The following is a 20,938-nucleotide window of genomic DNA, read 5'->3' on the forward strand; positions in this document are numbered from 1 at the left end:
ATGGCGGGGCGCGCGCGGATGAGAGGGAGGCAGGGGAGATACGGGAGAGGACGTGAGGGTGACGGGGTGAGGCGTGACGGTAAGCGGAGTGCATGCCGCGTCTTGTTTAGCGGCATTGGAAAAGCCGGTGAGCGACAAGCACGGACTGCGGCACGCGACGTCGACTACGAGGGGTGGGAGGTGGGGGGGGGCAACGAATCGGCCAGATTGATTATGCATGATGTTGCACCGATTGCAATGACAATATTACAGAGTCATAGAGCGGATCAATGACGGTCAAAGATCGAAGAGAGAATCAAGGAGAACGTATATCTCACGAAGCTAAAATTTCTCGATATTTTTAATTGTCGAATTATGTATTGTGTGTTATGTTGTATATATTTCCTAATAAAAATATCTCCAAAGATTGATATTTTCATCTGCGCTTGAATCTGCTCTTTTATTAAAATATACTCTTTTCTATGTTCTTCCCTAAATCCAGACAATGATACCAAATTTACATTCGATGTACATTATACAACGCGATATAAAGAGATGCTTCCAATTTTAACCAATATTATAGTCATATATGCTCCTAAATAATACGACACTGTTGCATCCAAGATGCATCGCAACGCAACGCGGGTGGTCAACGCAGAGTGGGTAAAGTCTCAGAACCGTAATATGCAGGAATCGATTCGCGATCGTAACAAGTGCATAAATTTTAAACCCGTCAAACTTGTACATTTAAGAAGAAAAAAAAAAGGCATATAACGACAGGAAAAGAACATTAAAAAACGAGCTTTCTCCTTCTCCCGATATCAAAAGAGTCTGCAAAATTTTCTGTGCGGTCCATCACAATACACTATATTCAAGATCACGAATTTAATAAGTAGAACAATCTCTATAAAGTTTTCTTTAAAGCGATAAAAATGTTCTACTTTTCAAATTTGTATCGCAAGCGCTGGGTGCCATCATCTAACGCCACACCCTAGCTACGGCTCTGCAAACGCCCACGCACACGCGCAGGCAGATAGATGGACGTGGCGATGCACCTGAGAAAGTCGGGCGACGCCGGTTAACATCGAGATGGGCAACTCGACTCGATGATGTGACGTTACATCTCGCGTCGCGCCGCCTGGGAGGAAGGGGGAGAGGAAGGGAATAAAAGAAATCCTCTCGTGGCCGCGCGCGCGGAGGAGTGCGTACGTGCGTGTCGCTACGGCGACGATCGACCGGAATCAGCCGGCAAAGTGGACTCGTCCAACATGGCGGTGCGATGATTAGCGACGCGTCATGACGAAAACGCGATCGCGCACGACGACGGACGTACGAGCGTGGCACGCAATTACGCGTTATGTTGACATGAGTACGCGCGCGCGATCGACGAGCGAGCCGGCGGCGTCGCGATTGTCAGGAGCTTGTCGGCCGACGCGCGTCTTCCGGAAAACGTGGCGGAAGCAACATTCCGGCGTACATCGCGATGCAATGGCGACGTCCAGCTGCCGCGTGCACGCGCTTCTCTGTCATGGCGGCGGCGAGCGCGCGCGCGCCCACGGCTCACGCTGCCATTCATTTACATAACGCGTTTGCTGACGCGCGCGCAGCTCGCTTTTTCGCGCGATCCGTCGCGCGTTTCCGCACCGAATCGGTGGCGACGCCTCGATGCTAAAAAATACATTAATCAAGTAAACATATGTCGCGTTAGTTCTTCATACGCAGGACGTATCACGTAACGATTTCTCTATTTTCGCTGTATAAACCGAAACAAGGGACACGTATTAAAAAGAAATTATTCTATCTGGCAGAATTATTTGAGATTAATCTCACCTAAAATTTGTTAATTAACGTCTTCCGATATCAAGTTTTTCGGTTTCCTAATGTCAAATAAAAACGCGAGATCTTTCTTCAAGATGATTTGCATCATCACATTTCACATCATCACTGCGCCAACAAATGTACTTCAACATGTGTCAATGACAAAATATGAATAATCAAATTGTTGAAGGAACTAAAGCTGAAGGAATTTTTAAGCCTATTTTTAGATCGACATACACGCATAGAGATATATATTATAATTAAAAATTTAATCTAAAATATCATATCTCACAGAAAAAATATTTCTATATAAATTTAAAAAATTTTTAAATAATAAAGATATATGTAGACAAAAATTATGAAACATTTCTTGCGTTCATTGTAAAATTTAAAATAAAAGAAAATTTTTTAAATAACGATTATAAATATTAAAATCGATAAAGAGAGACATCAGGAGAAAAGAAACGCTTTCCATTCAAGTTTGATTAATTTAAGCAAAGTTTTAAAAACCGACACAGTTTATTTGAGAAATGTATAACTAGATTATTCTTAATGCGACAATTTAATTGTCGAATTATGTATTGTGTGTTATGTTGTATATATTTCCTAATAAAAATATCTCCAAAGATTGATATTTTCATCTGCGCTTGAATCTGCTCTTTTATTAAAATATACTCTTTTCTATGTTCTTCCCTAAATCCAGACAATGATACCAAATTTACATTCGATGTACATTATACAACGCGATATAAAGAGATGCTTCCAATTTTAACCAATATTATAGTCATATATGCTCCTAAATAATACGACACTGTTGCATCCAAGATGCATCGCAACGCAACGCGGGTGGTCAACGCAGAGTGGGTAAAGTCTCAGAACCGTAATATGCAGGAATCGATTCGCGATCGTAACAAGTGCATAAATTTTAAACCCGTCAAACTTGTACATTTAAGAAGAAAAAAAAAAGGCATATAACGACAGGAAAAGAACATTAAAAAACGAGCTTTCTCCTTCTCCCGATATCAAAAGAGAAAGAGAGAGTACTCCGAAATTTCATAAATTATCTCCGTCAATCGTAGTCTATAAGGCATTTGGCAATATATGGATGGTAATATTAGGACGATTATCACATTAGTTCTTTGCACAGTTATGTTTAATTGATGAATACATCTCGTAATCAAAAATGTGATGGAATGTTCGTTCGCAATGCGAATCTGCGGAATATCCACCCTCAAAGTATTTTACCGGTTGACCTTAATCACATTTTATGATACGATATTGGTGTCCGATTTCTCTATTACATTTTGTTACACGAATAGTTGTACGGATATTCCCACAGAGAAATAATTGATACAAATTTGTTCTAAAAATATTCTGTTTGATTGACTTCATCTAATTAACTCATTGCAGCAACGTCATGAGGAGGAGACTTTAACACGATTAATCCGCGAAATAATTATAAAGAGATTTAATAATTCACTTACATAATTCATTGTATCTCTAGTTTAAGCACATTAATCTCTAAACAAAATAATTAAGTTGGAAGTAGCAGTATGATTTTTTTAATGTAAACAATGGCGTGAAAAGATTCATCCTCAAACATGTCGAAATTAGTATTCGATCGAGTGCATAATTTTGCATTTATACAAGTTTTATCATAATTTTATAAGATTTGTAATATTTTTTTTTTTTTAAATTGAGAGATGTACAAATTTATTCTAAATACGCTCATTCTCAATAGCGAGAAATCAGATTCAAATTAATTAGACCACAATTCCTGGATTCGTGTGTTAACCCACTGGTGTCCGCAAGCATGTGTCAAGTACGATATAGATGTCGAAAGGAGAATATTCTACATCGAATTGCAATTAGGTATCTGTATTCAACATATGTAATCATGCTTAATGTACTTTGTCATTACATATAACTCAACGTATAGATTATCATTACATTGGAAAAATTATACGATTGTCATACGATTGAATGCTCCGCAATGTTTATTTTGACACGGAGATAAAATATCGTGAATATAAGAGTGAAATAAATCTGTCTTCATTTATACATTATAACGCTACGATTCGGAAAGGAAAAAGTGAATCGGTTCGATCAATCGTCTGCGGATAAAGTCGGCCGAAGAGACGTTGGTTCGTCGCGGACTTTCATCCACCATTAATCAACACGGTGCGTGTGTACTCGTTGCACGACGCGCCCCTTCGCGGTTTAGACGTGCGTGCCTATGTCGCCGCTTTTCAAGCCGCGTTACCAGAAGAAAAATAAGAATGGTAACTCCTCCAAGTCGCCGCGAACGTATAGCGAAACGCGCGTATCTCGGCTGCGTCGCGATAAGAGGAGCGAGAACGAGCCGCGCATATACATAAGACGCGCGCGAGAGAAAGAAAGAGAGAGAGAGAGAGAGAGAGAGAGAGAGATATCGAGGAGCAACGGCGCTACGCACTATTGCCGTATACCCGCGTTTTCGTCGGAGCGATCTCGCCGTTCGCGCGTCCCCGATCCCGCCCGTGCGTCCGAATTTCTCGGACGCCGAGGCCGAAGCGACGCCACGATCGACGCGTGATCACTTCCGAGGACGATTTCGTCGCGTCGACACGCCGCTTCTCGCGACAGCAGCGATGCGAAATGAAGCGAAGTAGAGCGGCAAAGCGAGTATGTAGGTAAATTACGTAGAGAGAGAGAGAGAGAGAGGAAGGAAGAAAAGAAGAACCGATGAAGCGCGTTCCGAAAAATGTACCGCGTGGAAACACGTTTTTTTTTTTACTCGGCCACGAAAAAAAAAGATAGAGAACGCACAAGCGAGCGAACGTAAAAGCGTAAGAGAAAAAAAGGAGAGAATGCGAAGCCTCTAGAGAGCGGCGCGCCATGCTCGTAGCTCGTTCGCGGCCATGCATCGTCGTCAGGATGCGTGCATATGCCATCCTCCCGGTCGGTGACGAGCGCGAGCGACAACGGGATAGCCACGCGGTCGCCGACAGGACGGAATGTCGACGGCGGTGGCGAAAGAATTGGAAAGAGAGAAAGACGAAAGTGCGAATCGGAGCGGCATGCCGCATTAGCGGATGCGTGGTGTTTTGCCGCCGCTAAAGCGCGAGGCAATACGACGACGAATTCGTCTTCCTTCTTTCCCTCTCTCTTTCTCCTTCCTTCGTTCTATCGCGAGCCGATAGTGTGTTGAACACTGTCGCGCGGCGTTCGAGCACGCCTCGCGGATCACCCAGGTGGTAACAACGACGCACGATCGTTTCGTGACAAGGATAAGCGACGTGCGTGGTTTGTAAATGCATGCTCCGATCCTATGCGAGTAATAAAGAAGCGCGTGCTAATCTAAGATGAGCGGGGGGAAAAAAAAAAAAAAAATTCAGAGAGAAACACACGCGCACGGATACATATACAGAGGGAAAGCGAGGAAAGAAACGAGATAAAGATTTGAGAAGCAGCGTAAAATTTGAGGGTTGTCTTACGTCGCCGGGCTTCTTTCCCCGCTTCTCGAGCTCTATCCGCTTCTCCATGGCCGGCAGTCAGTTCCCAATCGCTCGTTCTCGCCTCGCTCCGTACGCGCGCACCGTCCCCTCCGCCTCCTCGCTGCGTCGCAACACCACCAACTACGTGTGCCAGCAACCTTGCTCTCTCTCTCTTTCTCGGGCCGGGAATATGACGGACGGACACGGCCGAATCACGATCGGTCACCGGACAGAGTGCGCGGACAGGGATGCCACCGTCGTGTTGCCCGTGCGGTCGGTTGCGTACGTGCTCACGGCTTGGCGGTTGCCTACGTGCGTCGCGCGTGTCGAAGAATAGACGAGAGAGGCCAACTCCGCGATTCGATTCCGGTCTAAAAGCCCTTACGCGCCGCGTCTCTCTACGTGTCTCTACGGATCCGACTCGCCGGACTGTGTGCGGTGCGTCCCCCGCTTCCTCTCCCCACCTCCCACCCTTCTTCCTTCCCCTCACCCCCTCTTCTCTCTTCACGCGCAACACAACACAAGCCGCACCGGAGGCGGGAAACGAGACATATGTCGGGCACTACTTTCGAAGCGGCCAATCCGGACGGCCTATCCGCGCGATCGTCGTCGTCCTGCCAACTGTCGGCCACCGTGACGAAGCGACGACGAGGCGCGCCACATTTCGGCGCGTTCAAATATGGCCTTTAGCCATAGCGTCGCCGACCGTCGTCAGAAACGATCTGCGAGGTCGCGAGACTTTTGTTGGACGACGCATTGTTTCCTGAAATATTCACGTCTCAACCAATGTTTATGAGAACTTATCGTTCGAATCAATTATCGGACGGCTATCTATATATCGCGAAATGCGTCATTAGTCGCATTTCACTTCCGGGCATTTTCGAATCAAGCGCATGGTGATCTAGATATTCGTGAATCGTGACTGTTGATCCTGAAATGTCGGACGTTTTCGCACCGAGCGCATGGTAATCTAGATATTCTTGAATCGTGGCTGTTGATTCTAGAAGAAACCGGCGTTGCATTATGTGCGAACAACAACTTGATATACACATACACACTTGTTTTATGCATTAATAATTAACAATTTTATTTTACAAAATTTTCGATCGCACTTCTTGATTAATAGAGATTCGGATCAGATCGATGTTAGATTAAGCGATAACAAGATTGCATTACCTCTTGTAGGAGTTAAGATTAACTCTCGAGAATAAAATCATATATTATATTTAAATAAAGTTATGACAGCTGTCAAACTGTTTAGCGATAAGATTGCCGACTTAACATGTGGCTATTCATATGGATGATCTGAAAATGCTTAACTTTGGAAAGTGCAGCGTCTCTAATGTTTTTATTTTTATCATATTTGTGATTCACGGCAGGTATCATAAACATCGCAACTGCGTGGCAACCACTATGCAATAATATGATAACAATTTCAAAATTAAGAAAATATAAAATGTAATATAAAATTTCAGTATATAATATTTAACAATTATTAGCGCATTTAAATAATCACAAATATTCATTAGAAAGTTTAAAGAGAGATGTGCTATATAAAAATAAAAATTATTGGAAATTTATAATTCAATTATTTCGAATATTATTGTGAAAATTTATGATTAAATTTATCTTGGATATGTTTATCTCAATCGTCGACAAAAATAAGTTTTATACAATTAATACAAGTATATTTATACATAAAAACGCATGTTTTCACAAATGCAATATGAAATTACACGTTTTCTAAATATAAGGTTATTATAATTAGAATGTATCTACCATTCTGATTTCAACTTTTATTTCGATTTTAATCTACTGTGGCTGCGTTATCGACGAAGCAATCCTTCTAAAATTAGCATGTATGATCGTGCATTTGTTGATTTGAAAGAGTCATAGCGGCGACTATATAATCGAAACATCAACAAGATTATTTTTCCACATTTATTCGTTTTCTAACAAAGTTAGATTAAATAATTTTATTATCTTGTCGTAAGCGACGCGAGTTTACAAGCCGTTTCTATTTTCGCATTCAAAATTCTGTCAACAAAATGAAGATTTACGTAACCTCAAAATTTTTGCAATAATTTATTGATGACAGATTGTATGGAATGTCGAATCGACGAAATTCCAGAATAAATAAATGATCAATCCAATTATATTTTCGGAAAACAAAATTTTTCATGTCACTTGTTACAAGAAATGTCAAGCACAATTGCGTCAGGTATTGCGTCAGTAGTTAGAAATTATAATTTGGCACACAAAATGTTTTTTTTTTTTTTTTTTTTTTTTTTTTTTTTTTTTTTTTTTTTTTTTTTTTTTTTTTTTTTTTTTTTTTTTTTTTTTTTTTTTTTTTTTTTTTTTTTTTTTTTTTTTTTTTTTTTTTTTTTTTTTTTTTTTTTTTTTTTTTTTTTTTTTTTTTTTTTTTTGGGCAAGTAGGTGTGAACACAACCGCTTCTATCGATATAAATAAAAGGATTAAACGATGAAAGCAGTAGAAAGATAAGAATCTTTTGATTTTGTAAAAATATTGTATTGGAATAAAAAGTTATACTTTCATTATAGATTAATTATTTCTCATTCAGTCTAATAGTTCCTCTAATACATATATTGCGTGCACTGCGTAACGAATTGTTTTTTATATCATTAATTTTTTTTACTTCATAAATTATGTTTACATAGAAAATCAACAACGTGTATAATCAAATTGTATAAATATATATTACATAGTGTTGACTTTATATAGAAGACTAAATATCTCGAATGCTATCATTTGAAGAGATAAATGAATAAAATTCGCATTCTTAAATTTTTATCAATATCGACCACAATCTTATCTTACATTGCGCATGGTTTCTGGATGTAAAACCCGTCGAGCGCGCGCGAAATAAACATATAAAGATTTGTATCTTAATATTAAAATAAAAATTCAGACTATTCGTACAAATGCATGCACACACATTTGTCGAAACTTTATCACTTTATTAAATCCAGAAATGGGAGGAGGATGGGGGACAGAATATTTCACTTGGATTTCGAAGCGCTGTATCGCGCGCACGTTCGGAGAGAGCGTCCACAAGATGATCAGCGTCTCTCCTCGCGTAGGGTGATCCGCCTCTCTGCAGGTGTTAGATTCCGTGAAAGGTTGAGATCAATATGCGCTCATTGATTGCACCGTGGCTGCGCTGCAGCGTCGACCTCATCGGGCTTATCCTCCTCCTCGACGCTAATCCGTGGTGAACGCGTTGGCCCGTATTCTCGGTTTGACATTGAAAGAACTGATCCAATTGATAATTCTCTTTTTTTCTCTCGCTACTGGTTAAATGTGATTTTCCGTTTCTAGGTCGTAGTAATATCTACGTAATAAGCTGATTGTAATACTGAAAGTGATAGACAGTTCAATTAATTATGAAGGGCTTGTGAAATTGATAAAACCAGCCCTAAAGGCTGAACGTGAAATCACGTAATTTTTGAATCTCTCAAAAAAGTAATTGTTTATCGGCGACCAAACAAACTAGAGATTGCGTACAGGATTATAATTTTTGACAAAATTACAACACATATGTCGCATTTTCGATTGTAACAACAAACTATAGGATGCAACAGATGCGCGAAATGTTTATGATGATATTTATATACATGACTTCAAATTAAATTTCTCTATCAATTCTAATCGATATATTCCTTACAGAGAAATGTTTTTTTACGCCTTTATAGAACGTAACAATTTATTCAATCAGATCTGAGTCAGTTTTGCATAGTAAAATCTTGTTGACCAAAATCCCGGTTAACGAGCTCGATTATTACGTGATGTTACGAGCTTGAATAGTTTACTAGTTCTAGGGGCTGTTATTTATATACCATAACGAGAGGAACTTACCATACAATGTGTTTAGACGTGAGGAAAAGAATTAATCTGATGTGTGATAAAAAATTCTCTCTGATGTGTGATAAAAAATTCATTTAAATTAGTTAAACCTGCCGCGGTCTAATAATTTGGCCACAACTGCTGATTAATTTGTAATTGTATACTATGGAGAAATATTTTTATGTAAATTTTGCATTTATATTCTACACAAATATGTTGTATTAAATATTATATATACATGTAAAGCTGAGATAATTTTTCATACTTCATTTCATGAGGAAGAATTATATTCTTTATAGTATTACACACAAAGCATGCATAATCTAATGGCCACATTTTGAGATAAATATTGATCATGTACATGGGTCAGAGTTCGTATGTAATATTTGTGTTCATTTGTGAAATCAATTTCCTTCATATATGTATATGTGCGCGTGAGAGAGATATCGAGCCTGATCATTTTTCTGGTTGACCTATGAAACAAGCAAATACATGTACACTAATAAAGATCGCTGGCTAGTTGCGTATAGATTCGTCGTATTCATGTGGCCAATCAAATTACGCAGCTATAAATAGAAACTGCTGTGTTTCTTTCTTTAATCTCTATCTTCCTGCGCAGTGTCAAGACCGTGTGTATATCGTGTAGTTGCATACATCGCTATGCACATGTGTTTTGTCTTCAATTTTACCTACATTTAGAAGCATAAGATTATATAACATTAGACTAAAAAGCATAATGTGTTGGGGGATATATTTAATATTGAAACTTTTATATTGTAAACATTTAGTATTTTTTAGATACATCAACGATAACGCCACGAAAATTGCAAATTCCATCAAAAACATTTATTGTGTAAAAATATATATATATATGTATGTATGTATGTACACATATTCATGTTATATTTTCAACACTACTTGATTGTTATTACGATAAAACAATCCTTTTACATTGAGCAGTGACTGTTTAATTCTAAGAATACTGTAGCTAAGTGTATAAAATCGAGAAATAGATGTACGATTCTAAATTACATCAGATAAATTTCTTTTGCAAGTACATTTAACATTAAAAATGCGCAATTTTACAATGCAGCTTTTGAAACACATATAGGAGCTTTGTTCCAATGTATACAGCACATTCTCCTCATATCGCGTTATTAGTTGCCTATATATTGTTTATTTTAAGTTAGAAGATGCCTTTTAAGAGAAAAGAACGAAAAAGAAATACTATTGATATACTAAAACGATAAATGATTATTGCTACAATATTCTGCTATATAAATTATTTTCTATTTACTATGCTAAATTCATGTTAAATTATTTGCTAAGAGATAACTCACGAAGTTTTCTCGAAATGTTATTGCAGCTACACTGTTAAAGATTATATTATATAAGAGAGAAAGTTCTTAGAAAATTGTTTTCAGTATAAAACTCAAAAAATGTGTAACTAAAGAACAAAAATTTATAAAAGCAGATTATCGTTATTTTTTCATCAATGTGATCGTTTTCAAAATATGTTGAGAAATATGCTAAATTTGGTTAAAAATGATGATATATACTAAATTAAGATAAAATAATCATATACAATTCGTTTTTGAAACTATTACGAATATAAAAGAAAAAGAAGAGACAGTATTTATTTTAAACTTTGTTAAGAAGTATAACAGGAATATTATCGTTTCTATTATTCTACCAAATTGCAAATAATTACTTAAAATTCAATTACAATTAAATTAAGGTTATCAAAAATATGAAATTACGTACATACAATATATAAACGACTTAAGAAATACAATTCTTTTACAATTATAATATATATAGTCGACCGCAGAAATCGCGATAGAAAATTTATTTGTGCAAAAACGTACGTAAAAATATTTCTATTTACATTTATTGATTTATATATAAGATTATTTCTCTCATTGTACAAATTGCGATATATATGATATTAAAATGTTACAAATGGACTCTAAATATGGCGAGGGAAATAAATATTATCAATCTTAAGTTCTCGCACTCACAATTAAAATTAAAAAAATAAACTCGAGAGACTTATCTCAATTTCTCTGCTGCCTTATTTTTGAGAATGCTAACATCATACACAAAATACGACGTATTTAAATTGTGACATATTTTGTTATGAATAAATTTTTAACCCGAATCACACTTACTACTATTACTACTTACCATTCGTTACGTTAGTCGCCGGCAGACTTGTGATCGAATCCGAAAGGAAACGTTTACGACTTTTTACGCACTGCGACGATGCTGTTCGTATCTCTATGTGATATACAGTGTTTGGACTTTCGTTATTGTTATTGCCATTTTGCTTTTTCGACGGTACTATAGCTTCCAAGGGTGCGCAGATTTTTCGCTTCTGACTATTAGCTGCATCTTGCTTTAACGGGGCAACTGACGAACGTGTCTTGCGCGGCTGATAATCTGGCATCGCCTGCATTTTCTCCAGAGCGGTTCGTAGAGGCAGCAAACCAACGGCGAAGGGAATCTCGGTGTTGGATGGGTACGCATGCAAATCTATTTCGCCTTCCCAACAATCTAACATGTCGGACATATCGCCCCATAAGGCGCGATTTATGCATTCGCATGTATTGGATTTTATAGACGAAACAATGGAGTGCTGATCCAACGTCGCCAATCTCTCCGTATCGGTTTTAAATCTGTTATTAGTCTTCGATTTTCCTTCTTCCTTCGGTCTCGATTCTTCTTTCTCCTTATTACTGGCCACGGTACACACAGACTTGTTATTTTTTTTTACCATTAATTTCGAATTACTTTTCCTGCTGTTGGGGCTCTTCTTGTGAGATTGCACTGAGCTTGCGATCGTGTTGTGATCTGGCACTTTACGATCTTCCTTCCCTTTGCGTTTCGTTTTCGCACATGATTCTGTTCTATTGGGAGAATTCCCTTTTTTAAACAGTTTCACTGTTCCAGCGAAGGTTCCCGAAGAGAAGCCATTGTTAATAGCTTCATCACTCTCTTGTTGATTAAGTCGTGTGCTCCGTCTTAGAACTGGCTTCGTGCAATTCGTGTCACTCATTAGAGTATTCAGTCGTTTATCGACATCTTCTTCCGCATTTATTCCTTTACATCCGATCACTGTATGTTGATCGCTTATAGTACCACCTACTATCGATTGTATACTCTCTGTGCTTAAGCTCAAGATATATTCGGCACTCTCCATATCTAAAGACGTTAATAGAGTAACTGGTAAATCGTTAGCGGACGGCTCGTCTAGTAAATCTATGGAATCTGTAGAATGTGGTGGGGTTGGCACTAAATTGCATTGCGTATATACAAGCTTATTGCGGACCTCGTCAATGGACTTGCGTCGTTTGGGTGTATAAACCTTGACGCACTTCCCTACTATGCTAGGATCATCTGTGCTACTCCTGGAACAGTGTTCCACATCGCTTTCGATTTGTGGAAGGCAAGATTGCGATAGTGTAGAAATAGAAGTTTGATCACGTTCGTTTACACAGGAAAAATCACAGCATTGCTCATATAAGATAGGTTTTAAATCGTGACTATTACAGTACGTTTCGTCTCTATTGCTGCTGCTCGTGCACCTTGTTTGTACTTCGTTTACCTTATTTACGTGCATAGATACAGTATTAATAGTATCGCTATGCATACTTATATCTACATCAGAGGTTGAGAACGGAGTATCCACATCTTCTTTACTGGCATCGATCATATCTGATTCTTCGTATAAAGTATGCTCTACATCGTGCTCAGTGGCCTCAGTCATGTCGTTTTCGAAAGGTTGATTCTTGGCAGAGCTTACGTCGTTATTATTATTACCAGTACAGATATTCTCATCCATACTTATTAGTTTATCACATTTAACACAGACATAATCATTTTCTATAAGCAAACCATTTGCAACTTTTAAACTACAATCTTCTCTCTGTTGCTTTAGACAATTTCCAAAATCGTCCAAAATCTTATTTGAATCAACGATAGTATCAATCACAGATACCAATTTTTTAACCTGGAAAAAAATAGAGAGTATAAATTAGTTTTATATACTGTGAAATAATATTATATGCATTATTATATCGCTTAGATATGTAATACATATACAAAATTAAGTTACAGTTTATAGTTAAGTTACCTTAAAAATTTGTGCTGCAGTATGCAAAGATGACAAATGCTGATGAGATATCGTAGTTTCTCCACAATACATGAATTCGACCATGGCCTTCAAAATTTCAAAGTCCAAGTCATGCAAAAGTATAATTGGTTCTTGCCCCAAGTCTTGTTGCAGTATTTCCTATAGTATAAAACAGAATACAACATTTTAAAGAATGTTGAAATGAGAGAATTGACACAGTTGAAGAATGTATAGAAGATAGAAAAATATATTTATATATTTTTAGATATTTCAATATTTGCATATTATGCTTAAAATACAAATTGTTGAAATCGTTGAATGTTATATTTTGTGTAACAATGACTTATTAAGTTGCATTCAGAAAGATAATGATATCATGCAGGCAAGATGTTGTCTATCCACCTCGTAATATTAATATAAAAATAATAACTGCACTTTTTCAAAAGACAAAGACACCTGAGTGTACACACTTTACTACCCTTAAATCATATGAATTAGTTATTTAATATCTTTCTAAGGATTGTTCTTCAAAAGTCGCATGAAAAGTATGCCCCGCAAACTTGGTTTCTTCAAATGTTTGTTAAGAACTACTGAAATTCCGATATACAAGGCTTTCTTTAGTTTATATATTTTTTATATTATCCCTGCAAAATTGTTCCGCCATAAATACACTATATTCCCCAAAATTTTGAGGTGAAAATAAGAAAATATTTTTTTCTATTAGTTTATATTATACCAAACAAAAAGATCTAGAATCTTTTTATAGAAAGAACGAGAAAAAAAATGTTTAGAGGACATTCCAGTAAAAAATGGATTAATGAGAGTTTTTGAGCTTAAAATTATTAGAAACTTCTGAAGTAACATATAATGTATGTTGTATAATATATATATATATACACGGAAAAAAAAATTTTCGCTACCATAGCTAATCATGGTTTGCAAAATAAATTTCTAATAAAATTTTATTTGCATTTTTTCAAGGTTTTCAAGAAATAAGAAAGAAATATTTTTAAATAAGTCTGAAGAGAATCTTAATTATTATTTTAAAAGAATATAAGTATAAATATAAAGAAATAATTTCAAATTAACCATTACCTTGCTTCATTGAGCAAATAAAATGTCCTCTTTTTATCAATAAATAATTTTATAGATAAATAATATTAAATAATTTGAAAAGAAAATAGGACATTCTTAAAAGTTTATTTAATAAAATTTTAATAATACTGCTCAGTCATCAGTAAATCTGTAAGGAAAAGAGATGCAAATCGAAGCATTAATCAATAATATATTTCCTAATAAACTTAAAATAATTTTCTGTAACGAGTGTCAGTAAATAAATTATTGTCATTGTGTTTGTCAAATATTTAAAGAATTTTCCTTTCTCTATTATATCTCTTTATCTTGTAAATTTTATTTTATGAACAGTTGAACATGCTTTGGTGATTCTTAAGTGTGATAATATATTTAATGATGGGAAAATGATATAAAAGCAGGTTAAAATACATCATTTGTAACCACACATACATACACACATACATTTGCAATTATCAAGCGAATATAAATCACAAAGTCTATAATTCCAATTTTTAATCCAAAGAGACATAAAGGAAAATAACCTGTTTTTGTTTAATTTTATCTAATTTAAGATGTAAAGTACTTAGAACATATGAATGCTGATGTACAGTAAAAAATTATTTATATTGCTTTGACAAATATAAAAAATATGCACTATTGCTAACTAGGACAGCAAACAGTAAAACTTGAACACACAAATGATTGAACCAATATAAAATAAGTTTTTAGAACATATATATGACATGTTATTAAACCAAAGTAGGTTAACAAAATGTTAAAGAATGTGTACTTTTTATTATAACACTTTATAACTTCATGTTTTAATATATTTGTGCATACATACCTCAAAGTATATACTATTCGAAGCTAAAACCAGCTTGTGAACACGTAGTTTTTGTTCATCGCAGATCAATGTGACATCGACTAGGGCCTGACGTGCCAACAGACTACTGAATCTCTCTGTAATATATCCCGCGTGGCCAGCCCACTGCAGGACACAATCCTTTGGTATCTCAACCATAGCTACTACAAATAAAAAATGACATTTATATTGTATAAAGGTTCATATATAAGAATAAATATATATATATATATATATACCAATTTCTACAATTTTATTTGTCAAAGACAAAGGCTATACTTTAAAAAGTACTTTGAAAATTATTAATATGTCATATAATATACATGAGAAAAGAAAAATCAACACTGAATTCACTAAACAATATATATGTCTAAAATTAACTTTGATAGAGGTAGACATCTTGTGTATGAGAAAGACTGGAATAAGGGGCAAAATCTGGTTTTGATAAATTCAAATATATATGGACACTAAATCAAATAATACATATAAAAAAAGTCGATTATTTTTTTACAAATTATTAGAGTTTTTGAAATTCAAAATACCTCAACTTTGAAGATATCTGTTAAATTTGTACTAGTTGTAAATTATCAAAACTTTTTTTGGTCTTACTTTATTCTATCTCAAATTCTACAAAAATATTCTAATAATAAGGATAATCGTAATTTCGATGCGAGATATCCAGATTTACGCCAGACACGACAGCGCGCTCGTTATGTTTGATAATAGAAAGTACACGAATTATCGGCGTAAAAGGTACCTTTTCTCTCTCTGTAGCCGTTAAAATTGAATTTGTCGGTCGCGATCCCGATCTCGCGAATGTTCTCGTACTCACCGGTAGCGACGTGATCGTCGTCGACGTGCGCATCTGCAATCGGGAAGCAGCAGCGTCCTTCCCGCGGTCAGGCATAGATCGTAGAGGTGGGACGCGTTCGTTGTTGTAACGTCGTTGGTGCGGACGCATACGGTCGCTCGTCGTCAATCGCCGGCAATAATGTCGCGTGTTCGCACGTTTCCCGTCAAGGCTCATGAAACGCCGGCGAGATCGTTGGTCAGCAAAACCGACGGCCTTATACGACATTGGCTTCGCGAATTGACTTGCACCCCGATGATCGCGTCTGCCAAGAAAGCGCAGAATAATGAGAACGATAGACGGTCAAGTTCGCGCTTGCGCGGAATTTGGAGCGCGCATGCGCCAACCGTCGATAATACGCACGGTGACTCCTCGATCTCGACTGTTGGTAATTCAATGAAATTAATAATATCGTGTATAATTATTGAAGATAATATCATTGCGTTCCATGTTGTTTTCCATCAACTCACCAGAGGTCGCCTTATGTTTCAAATATCAAGTTTTCTCTTTTGCTGTGTAATCGTGTAAACGAAATATAAATTTTGTGTTTTACGTACCTTGATTTCTCTCTCTTCTGGAATACATACAGAGGAACGTGGCTATATCCTTCTAATATATATAAGGTAATCATTTATACATTCAATAAATTAATAACTATACAATATGTTTCAACATACATTGAATACGACTGTGTAATTAATATGAATAAATAAGATGTATATATATATATACATGTAACATATGTTAAAGAGATCTAACGTTACATTACAATAGTTTTATTTATCGAAACAATTTTACACACATTGAATCCTAACTAAATTATTTTTTGTTTATGCGAGTGATGTTTTCGTACCATTTTTTACCTGAGAAAAACACTTTGACCATTTGTGTCGATGAAATAAATACATCACACGAGCAATATCGAATTTCCTTAGTTTTACAAAAATAAAAATTTAATATTTATAAAATGTAATACAATATTATTTTAAAAATTTCAGTATTTCTAATTTACTATATGTATATCTATAGGGAAATCTCCGCGATGTTAACGTTTGCCGTGTTTTAATTACGCTACCGTGTCAGTCCTCCTCGCTCAGAAACACAATTTCCATATCGTATTTGAGTTGCATAACTCACCATCAATTCGAATAAACATTAGATATAAGAGAACAAAGTTATTGCGATGCTATTATCTATTCATCAAGCAAACTAAAAAGGTACCGTTATAATTATTACGTTTAAAAAAAAAAAAAAGGAGTAAGAAACGAGTTTCAGTGCAGTTGAAAAAATATAGGTTACACGGGTTATTAATATCAAAATTCCGAATTTTCAAGTTCATTCATTCATCCATGCTTCGCGAGTTTCATCGCTTCCAGCTGTCTAATCTGTTGTTGTCGGTACGGCGGTCGTGGAGATAGACGTCGCAGCCGCGATCGCCTCCAAGTCTTCCTTGGAGAGATTTTCCTTGAGCCAGGCGTCGATCACCGGCACGTTTTCCTCGTTCCACTTAATAGACTCCTGCTTAATGATCCTGAGCGCCTTCCTGATGATGGCATCCGCCGATTCGAATTCATTCTGATGGTCTACGTAGAGCTGGCTCACCATGTCGTAGCCCTCATGCGTGTTGAACGACGACGTGGCGGAGTTGATAATGCCGTCCCAGAGATAGGTCTTGTTCTGGAATCGCTCCTTCACGGTATACCAGTGATCATGCAGGAAGTTAAACAGGGTCTTGTAGCCGGTCGCGCTGCCGGTCAACATGCTAAAGATCAGTTGGACGTCCGCATCCGTGAAGTTCTCATTCTGATCCAGCACGGATACTTGCAACAGCCTGAGATGCGATCGATCGGCATTGATATCGTAGCAGATATGGAAACAAAGCGATATTTTTTTATTTATTATTAACTTATATTTAATATTTTATTTATTATTCATATTTATTCATTTACGCGAGATGTGATAAAACCACCGTTCTTTTCTTCTTGAAAAATATTGTGTTTTCAAGCTAGCTTTTCCATTTAATTTCTCATTTAAAGAATCAATTTTTTTTAATTATAAAACGCTTTGTCTTTAAACGTTTCAAGTTTGTCGGAAACAACAGGACAAAGGAGGGTATTCGAAAATTGCATTTAATTATCTTTCCGACTATTGTAAGAAATAAAGGAAGAAATGAAAGTTGTAGAGAGTCAAAGCTGAAAACGGTACGTGTAATTCGTAATTATACTGACTTTTCGATCTTATTCGCATCCTTTGGACATCCGGCAAGAGTCTTCAGCAAGTAGGTGCGCTCGTTCTGTTTTCTCGCCAAGCTGGTCTTTGGGAAATTTATGACGCGTTGCAGTCCAAACTCCCATTCTTCGTTGGTGCCCCATTTAAACACCGGGCACAGGAATTTATTCGCGACTCTGTAAAATATATAATTTTTGCGCAAGTGTTGTTACACGCTTAACGATATAAAACGTTTAATTCTCGTTATCAAAAATAAAATTATTAAGTAGATTAAAAACGTTTAGTACATGCAATAATTTTTTTCATTTCTCATGTTATATGATATACTGACGGATTTCCTTTGTCCGGTTCCTCATCGATCAACCATTTCTTGAACTGATCCCTAGCTTCCTTAATGCAAGGTTCATATCCAGTTCGGCAGAGGAAATTTTGCATAAGACCACGCATATGAGTTTTCCAAGAGGGTTCGTCAGGTTGCGGATTCTCGCCAAGTTCCAAGTAGAGAGGCTTCAGCAAGCTTTGGATGTAAGCCTGATTAAGTGTATTTTATTTAATTATTTATTTGATAGAATACAAAGTTTTAAACAGTTGATTTTGAAAACATTACACATTTTATGGATAATTTTAAAACAAGATGACAAAAGAGAAGAAAGGGTAAGTGAAAACGCGAGGAAACTAGTCTAATATTAATAATTCATTTTTTACGTGTATTTAATAATTAATATTTATTAAATTTATTATATAGACTTTAATATTATATATAAAATATATGATATTAATTTGGACCGGGTAATCGATATTCAATATTGACGACAAATTAGGCTGCTTAATGCCGACGTTTAATATTAATTATGTCCACCGCAAATTTTAATTAAATTTATTTAATATTGCTATTTAATAGTGGTATTTAATATAGATTAAACCCACCTGGCGTTTTATTCGGTTAAAGCTTACTTGCCTCGAATTTGAAATTCACGTCTAATCCCTCGATCCGCCGACCGACATGATGAATCATCGTGAACACCGGTTCCCAAACCACGTGGCTCTTTTCCTGTTTTAGGAAGAGAGTCATGTTCATGGCAATGCCAAAGCACAATTCGCCGGCATACGCCAAGTTCCATGCATCGTGCAGCAGTTTCGCTCTCGTTAACGGAGGTATCCTCTCGCGGTTTGGTCCTTGCAAGTACTGCGACAACATCTTCCAATTGCAGGAGTCATAGTTTACCGGAAACATTCCTGCAAGGAGATCATTTTGTACACATCCTTACGTAGCATATGCTGTGCGATATTCGTGAGTATTTTGGGTTTGATCTGTAATTCATTTCTTTCGAATGTCTAGCGATCTTTATTTTAAATCTTGATATTCGAATAATAATTGTAAAGATTTAACAGCACATTTCGCTAAAACGCATTCAGAAATCGAATAGTTTCACATAATCACATAAACTTAGAATTTGAAACAAATGTTTACGAAAAATTAAGGACTAAAAATTGATTTCTGAAAAAAAAAAAAAAAAAAATCTTTTCCTAAAAATATGATATTTGCTTACCTATCTCTTCGGGATTAACAATGATAAAATTGTCTTTGTTAGTGAGGTCCAACATAGTTAAGTTCTTTGGTACGATCTCTTTTCTCAACCACACGGTTGGTTTAGTATCATGGAAATTTAGATTATCCTCAGCCTGCATCACGATCGGGATGTCCCATTGATACGATACTTTCGCTGTCGATTGTGGCGGTACGTCTCTCAGATAAACTTTCTGAAAACGCGAATTAATTATATCTTATTTCATAAAAAAATTAAGTTGAGAGTTTCACATATATGTATTATGTTATATTTTTGTTTATATATTATACACATATATTATTTATATAAAAATGATTACGTTTAACGTAAGATAAAACACCAAAAGAAGTTAACAAATGTTAATTAAAAATAAGATTTAAAGATTTTAGTATCCACAAGTTAATAAAAATCTAGAATTATATATTTCATAGAATGAAACTCGTGCATATAAATTAGACGCGGAATTACGATTTCTTGTAATCATTTTATGTATTTCCATAAGAGCGAGAGACGTGCAAATATTGCGTAACACGTGTGTGCATTAAACAGATAAATTTTTGATTTTATTATTCTTTTCTTCAAAACTATGTGGTTGTTATAATATATGCTACTTTGGGGATTAGAAGTTCTTTTGTTAATGCAATCAGATAAAGCTATGTAAATATTTCTTAACGAATAAATCAATGATTGTGTTTCTTTGTACGCGAAGAACAATATATTTGTTTCAGGAAAAATTATGCGTTTAATAATTGATTTAATAACTGCAGTTAAATATATATGCAATAATCTTTTACTATTATTTATATTTACATCTTATTATTTTTACTTGTGATTATATGGTTTTTTATTTCTAGTATTTCTAGTCTTTATATACGTTTTAAATTTCTTAGATGAGAATATAATATATATATATATTATACAGAAGATGTGTGTGTCTGTGTGTATACGCGTGTCTGACATGTCATTTTCACATAATTTTTTAAGTAGCATTTAGCGTACGTTTTCACTTTATAATACACATACATATTCTTATGTATACATGTATGTGATATCAAAAACAAAATAATAATTTTACAAGGATA

General features: G+C 35.7%; 3 protein-coding genes across 12 annotated transcripts in view; all 3 read right to left on the minus strand.

Moving 5' to 3' along the window:
- Positions 1–5,726, minus strand: part of LOC115244046 (acidic leucine-rich nuclear phosphoprotein 32 family member A-like) — a 10,089-nt gene extending 4,363 nt beyond the window's left edge. The window contains exon 1 of the mRNA XM_029821418.1: positions 5,274–5,726. Within this exon, the coding sequence (XP_029677278.1) occupies positions 5,274–5,321 (48 nt within the window). The 5' untranslated portion in view covers positions 5,322–5,726. The remainder of the gene's footprint in view (positions 1–5,273) is intronic.
- Positions 5,727–7,714: 1,988 nt separating this feature from the next.
- Positions 7,715–16,413, minus strand: LOC115244019. 10 transcript variants are annotated; one of them, XM_029821361.1, is made up of 7 exons: positions 15,192–15,328; positions 14,369–14,516; positions 13,783–13,917; positions 13,274–13,432; positions 11,326–13,150; positions 9,377–9,827; positions 9,205–9,301 (listed from the first exon to the last, which is right to left on the minus strand). In XM_029821361.1, exons 4-6 carry the CDS (start codon positions 13,355–13,357, stop codon positions 9,760–9,762), a joined length of 1,977 nt encoding a protein of 658 aa, XP_029677221.1. In that variant the 5' UTR covers positions 13,358–13,432; positions 13,783–13,917; positions 14,369–14,516; positions 15,192–15,328; the 3' UTR covers positions 9,205–9,301; positions 9,377–9,759. The 10 variants fall into 10 exon arrangements, with proteins under 10 accessions (XP_029677220.1, XP_029677221.1, XP_029677217.1 ...); XM_029821357.1 differs by lacking the exons at positions 13,783–13,917; positions 14,369–14,516 and adding an exon at positions 16,042–16,413 and having other exon boundaries at positions 15,192–15,370; XM_029821355.1 differs by lacking the exons at positions 13,783–13,917; positions 14,369–14,516 and adding an exon at positions 16,042–16,412 and having other exon boundaries at positions 9,404–9,827; positions 15,192–15,373.
- A 405-nt stretch (positions 16,414–16,818) lies between these two features.
- LOC115244053 (aminopeptidase N-like) lies at positions 16,819–20,072 on the minus strand (the record flags this gene model as incomplete). The annotated part of the gene is given in 6 exon segments (XM_029821430.1): positions 16,819–17,444; positions 17,446–17,890; positions 18,288–18,464; positions 18,620–18,819; positions 19,247–19,524; positions 19,839–20,072. Coding segments are annotated over 6 exon segments (1,376 nt in total), but the record flags the coding sequence as incomplete, so codon positions are not given.
- Positions 20,073–20,938: the final 866 nt, after the last annotated feature.

This window comes from Formica exsecta, unplaced genomic scaffold, assembly GCF_003651465.1.
Source record: "Formica exsecta isolate Colony F162 unplaced genomic scaffold, ASM365146v1 scaffold79, whole genome shotgun sequence".
In the NCBI taxonomy this organism is placed as follows: domain Eukaryota; kingdom Metazoa; phylum Arthropoda; class Insecta; order Hymenoptera; family Formicidae; genus Formica; species Formica exsecta.